This window comes from Pholcus phalangioides, unplaced genomic scaffold (genome assembly GCF_987345545.1).
Source record: "Pholcus phalangioides strain wild (caught in Gottingen) unplaced genomic scaffold, Ppha-v1.0 ptg000003l_1, whole genome shotgun sequence".
Lineage (NCBI taxonomy): Eukaryota > Metazoa > Arthropoda > Arachnida > Araneae > Pholcidae > Pholcus > Pholcus phalangioides.
In genome coordinates, this window is record NW_028301596.1 from 457,934 (window position 1) to 463,933 (window position 6,000).

Consider the following 6,000-nt stretch of genomic DNA (forward strand, 5'->3'; position numbering starts at 1 on the left):
CGGAACACAACAAGAGATTAAAAACCCCTACTCTAAAAATTCAAGTTACCAGCGGTATTATAAGTAAAAATATGGCATATTATCTCTAAACATTCATAGTAAACGAGAACTATTCTACTTACTTCTTCTAAGACTAGTATTGCATGTAATGGGTATTTGCATAGGTTTTTTTGTCATATTATGAGAATATAATGTCATAAGAAGGAAATATTGCCGCACCATTTGTCAGGAATGAATGAATGGCTGTTTTCAACGTCTTAAAATAAATCTTAAGTGTATCTCACCCCGCAAATGCGTTATCTCGTATACTTTTACTTCAAAATGCTTAATTGATTGTATTTTCCCAACAGAAATTTCAGGTAGGACCTGTCTTCGAGGAAATTAACCTGCCGTTGTGATGAATAATAATCATGGATTATTTATTTTATTTATTTATTTATTCATAATCCCGGGATAAGCCAGAAGAAAAGTAGATTGACAAAATCTCCATTCTAGTTGAATGTCTAACTTTTTTTATGTGTCTTTTTTCGTTGATCTATAGGAATCTTATCAGTTGCAGTTGGTGCAGCTGTAGCCATAGTAGACTTGATATTTCCAAATAAGTTCTCGACTATCTTAGAGGTAGATTACGATATGCCATGTAGGTATTACTACGGACAAGAGCAAAGTGCCCTCAAGCAAAAAGCAAAATTCACAGTAAGCGACAGCACGGCGAGTGCTCAGACCTCGTCGACGTCGAGTAGTGGTTCCCAAGCGACCAGCACCGCCGCCAAGAAGGGCTTCGAGAACGCTGGCTACGAGAACGAAGACGAAGACTACAGCACGATTGTTAATGGCAAGCGGGCCGTCAGTCTTCGAAACTTCGGGAAATTCGCCCAGAAGGAGGATCTCAGGAGGAACGCATTCGCGGCGATGCATAGGTGAGTTCGTCTGAGCGCTGCCCATTCATGCAGTTTAAGCCAGTGTTCTTCAACCGCTGGTCCGTGGACCGATGCCAGTCCTACGTGAGAATTTCCGTCCGGTCCGCGAAATATTTCAACCCTATCGTATTGCCTTAATTATAAATTTAGATTTATTTTAAATATTACACCGTCTCTCTATGTTGGTTTTTCTGTCTAAGCCATCGGCCCAGGGCTGTGAATTATTTCTTCTATTTACGGTATTTATTTTTTCTTAGTCCGCAAGTTATTTCTTCTATTTATTTAGTCCTTGCCAGTGCGCAAATTATATATTTCTTCTATTCAGTTTTTTTTTATCAGCCTGAAAATTATACCTCGTATTTACGATATTAATTTTTGGTGGTCTCAAAATTATTTCTCCTATTTATTTATTGCTTCTCAGTCCGCAAATTATTTCTCCTATTTACAGGATTTATTTCTTTTAGTCCGCAAGTTGTTTCTCTTATTTATTTATTCTTCCCTCTTATTTATTTATTTATAGTTTTCCAGTGTACAAATCTTACTTCTGTTTATTTATTCTCAGCCTGTGCGCAAATTTTTTTTCCTGTGTACGGTATTAATTTTTGCTGGCCTTATAATTATTTCTCCAATTTATTTATTCTTTATCAGTGCACAAATTATTTCTCCTAATTACGGAACTAATTTTTTTGCCAGTCCGCGAATTATTTCTCCTATTTACTCTATTTGCTATTCCAGAAATTATTTTTTATTTTATTTATTTATTATTTTCCAGTCCGCAAATTATTCCCCCCCCCGCGCTAATTACGGTATTTATATTTTTTTTTTTTTTTTGCTGGTCCCCAAAAATTATTTCATTCATTTATTTATATTTCACTGTTTTTCAAATAATTTTTATAAATGCATTTTATTTTATTAACTATTTAATTTGCTATTTTTTTCTGGTCTACAAATATATCTTATATTTTCACCGTTCCGCGTGATTTTTTCAACTACTTTCACCGGCCCGCAGCTGTAAAATGATTGAAGAACACTGATTTAAACAAAATTTACCTACTCATCTATCGAGCTCTCTCTCATTCAAGAATTCCATTGTCAACCGATCTTCCACGGAACTGAATTTGAGGTCACCCATAAATTCATTATTTTATGTTAATTGTGTGATTTTTAGGCAAAATTCCAGTGTAAGACATCGATTTACTAATGAAAATTTCCAAGCTACCTTAACTAACGCGTCTTTTGGATACATTGGATGCTCGCCCAAAATTTCTATTGATTTAATTTTAGTTGTTTTTGTGAGTACTATTTTTATATTCTGGTTATTATTTTTCAGAAGGTTCCAGAATTTCACGTCATCGGACTCTTACCACCCATCTACGTCCAAAAATGTCAACATCGACATCTCAGCTGCAGCGTTATGGTGAAAGGACCTATTTCTTTGACGGAGGAAGCAAGTGTCATCTTCCTAAAATGAATGTGATGAAAGATTGTGTTCTTAGTCGCCATAGAACTCAACGCGGTGCGTGTAGTGCACATACAAGTCTTTATTTGTTTCATACCATCTAGCCAAGTACGGGTGGACAAACCTTCTAGAGTCAAAGGATGCAAAACAAGCATCGTGGACCAGTTGCCAAAAAAATAATAATTAGCGGAGAACTCGTGGGTTTCTCTTTAGACTCAAGTGTTGAACTCTTTGTGAAAGTGTGATGAGTATTTATTGAATTCCAAAAAAACTTTAGCGTAAATGATGAATTTGCGTGATAAGAGTATGTTCCTTCTTCGGCGGCCATGGTGTCGTTCAGAAAAGAACCATAAAATTGGTTTTTTTATATATAATTTACGTGTGTATGTTGTCTTTTCAATAAATAATTAATTTAGAAAATTTTGGTTTTTTTTTATTTTTTCCCCTCTCAAATCATAAACAGAAACTAATCCGACTGTTACGCAGTGCAAGAATTTTAGAGATTGTAAGCTTGAAATCATCAGGTTAATAATACTATCTACAAGTTTACGTACAGGGTGTCCAGAAGTGACTTATAGTGGTAACCCACTCATGATTACTTATGAATTTAGGTTTCGTTGGGGACGGCAACTCTTCAAGTTTATTTGCAGGTTAACAAAGCTCAATGGTGGCTCTGCAGACATCCAAACGGTACTCGATCTCTTGCCAAGTGTTTAAGTAGCATTTTGAGGTGTTTATTAAATCAACTGCTGCAGAGATACGGGGTTTCATATCAGGTGGCGGGCTACACATGTGACTTACAAGGAAGGACACCCTCAAGGTGTCGTACTCAAAAATTGTAATTTAACATTCATGTCACTAGAAACACGTAAAAAAATAAATAAAAAAATTAGAGGCGGAGTGCAATTATTGAAGCCGTCAAAAGTAGTTAAAAATGACAACTGTTGGCTACTCATCGCCTCTCGCGCTTCATGCGATATCTATAAAAAATGCCTTTTCACTTCCTTTACACACTCTACCTCTCTTTTTTTCCCTTCTTCTTTACTTTTTTCTCTCTCTCTTTCTGTGCTGTGCCTGATCATGTGTTGTTTGAAGGACCTCACTCTAGGATTGCAGGTTTTTTAAATTTTTTCTTGGCCTCCATTGACGTTAAAAATACAGTCGAATCGAATCCCTTTATAACGAACTCCAAGAGACCAGAGAAATCACTTCGTTATAACGAAATTTCGTTATAAAGGAATTCCAGGTTTTTGCGTTAATCCTATGTAAACGTATCTATGGGATCGGAAAAGTGTTCGTTAAAACGAGATTTTCGCTATAACGGTATTCGTTAAAACGGGATTCGACTGCATTAATATTTACAGTTTTTTTAGTGACCCGTAATAATTTTCCGCCGGGTTTTTATATATTTCTATACATATTTATATGAGAAGAAACAGTGGTAATTTTTTCAAAACTTTTTGAGGACGTCACTTTTGGACTCTTTTCTTGTAAGGTCGTACACGGCATTCAACCAACATCACCTATGGAAGAAGGCCTCCGTACGAGAAGCTCATGACGTGACTGCAGAAGTGCATTTCACACCTAGTGGGGGAGGGGGGATTGTTTGAATAATGCTTACGTCATCAACCACCCTTGATAAAATATATGAAATATTCTTAATGGCATCTCTTTACTGAGTGTGCCAAGAACGAGGAAAAACCTTTCTCTCTAGTTTGTGGGCAGGAATAACTGAACTAACATTTTCCCTATTGATAAGTCCCCTACAGAGCCACTCTGAATTTTCTCTAAATGTTTCGCGCAGATCCAAGTGCTCTGGAACTGTGCCACGCATCAATCAAGCGATCCGTAATTATGTCGCGGATCATTTGAGTAATCTGGGAATGTGCCGTGGGTAACTTGACTGATGTAGAGCGACACTGGGAACCGCTTAAATGCTCTAAAAGTGTGCCACGTGTCGCTCAAGGGATCTCTAAATGTGCCACGGATCGCTTAAGTGTTCCGGAACTGTGCCATAGGTCACCTAAGCTATCTGTAAATGTGCCGCTTAGTTCATTTTTACAAAATTAGATTTGAGGTGGCGTGCCACATCAGATAACCCCCCCCCCCCCGCAAGGGCTATATTTGGTCCGTGGGCCAAGGGTATATGGCTTAGAGGATGGGTCGCAAATAGTTTCTTAAAAAGAAATTTTGAGTTCTTAGCCTTCAAATAGCATTGAAATTGACAGAGAAATCGATTATATTACCATATAAAGGTATTTTCTTTCGAAATTTTAATTTTAAAAAAAATAAGAATTTTTTTTGCATTAAAAAATAAATTTTTGATCATCTGGTAGGGGAAGGGGCAGTAGCCCCCTATGTCCCTTATCCCGCGTCCGGCTTTGATACCACCAATATGTGTTAGGAGGTAGGAGGGCAGAGATGACGAAATTTTGCTGATATGGGAGGAGGGGGTCAAAAATGGCTAAAAATTTGCTGACGTAATACTTGAACGGCGCCATTCCTCCGAGGAGTTTCTGACGAATTGGTGAATATCAGAATGTGCCATGCATGCATTTTATACCACCGTCAAATTTTTTTAACACGTATGATGCATGAATTTACACCTTCTGTGGTTCACTCCCGTAAATCTTGAAACTTCTTTTTACACAAAAACGGATGTAAGTTGGTGCTGTTGGCATATTTTCAATTGCCACAATGCATCAACACAGCAATTTAATTCATTAGAATGGGAAAAATTGCTATCGCAGGAAGTCCCCCATCGAGGGGTTAGTGAACCAACCTCTCGATGAGTATCAAAAAACAAGCCTGCCGTTCGGAATCGGCAATAAATTGTAGGTCCCGATCTAATTAGCCCTCGTGTGCAGAAAATGATCGTGGTGCGACAAAAATGAGATCAAATGATCATTAGAATGGGTTTTTAATTAGTTGAAGTAGTTAAGGATAAAACATAGTTTTTCTTCATTTTAATGTTATCTATAAACAGATAAAATCTTGCTTAGCAAAGTTGAACAATTTTTACCCTTGAATATTATTTCCATTTCCCTCAATTTGGTGCAATTTTATAAATCTTCGAACGCGTAAAAGCACCTTCTAGAGATAGAAGGCCTCTGCACTCTGCTTGTGACGTCAGTAAGTAGTCCATTCCCCCCTCAGAATATTCAGGGAAAAAAAAATTCCTTGCTCGTGCCAGTATCATCGTTGTGAGGAAAAGAAATGATCGGGCTCAGAATTGGCGATTTCTATGTCCCACATCCAATCACTACGCGGTATTTGTGAGCCAATCAGGAAGATTCTACGCCAAAATAAGAAGAAACGAAATAGGATGCAGTGTTTCAAAATGTGGCAAACTTGCTAGGTAGTCTGAATGACGTTTATGGCAACCAGTGCAAAGGCCTTCTATCTCTAGGAGGTGCTGAACTGCTACGATGCAACACTGGGATAGTAAAGAACTTCAAGCAATCCCCCGTTCCCCTATCCACACGGTGCATCACTTTCACAACAACTAAGCACGTGTAGTTTTCTCAGTATAAGCATTTTGGAATACCTTTAGGCCGGACACCCTTTATAAGATGTGCAGCAATGTACTTTGCTTAATCGGTTTTTAAATAGAGGTTCAGG

General features: G+C 37.6%; 1 protein-coding gene across 3 annotated transcripts in view; it reads left to right on the top strand.

Moving 5' to 3' along the window:
- LOC149087860 (dual oxidase maturation factor 1-like) overlaps window positions 1-2,795 on the top strand; it is a 114,409-nt gene extending 111,614 nt beyond the window's left edge. For 2 of the 3 annotated variants that reach the window (XM_089242118.1, XM_089242119.1), the window contains exons 8-9: window positions 542-920; window positions 2,251-2,795. In XM_089242118.1, coding sequence (XP_089098244.1) covers window positions 542-920; window positions 2,251-2,341 — 470 coding nt within the window. In that variant the 3' untranslated portion in view covers window positions 2,342-2,795. The remainder of the gene's footprint in view (window positions 1-541; window positions 921-2,250) is intronic. The other variant, XM_089242121.1, reaches the window with a different exon arrangement.
- Window positions 2,796-6,000: the final 3,205 nt, after the last annotated feature.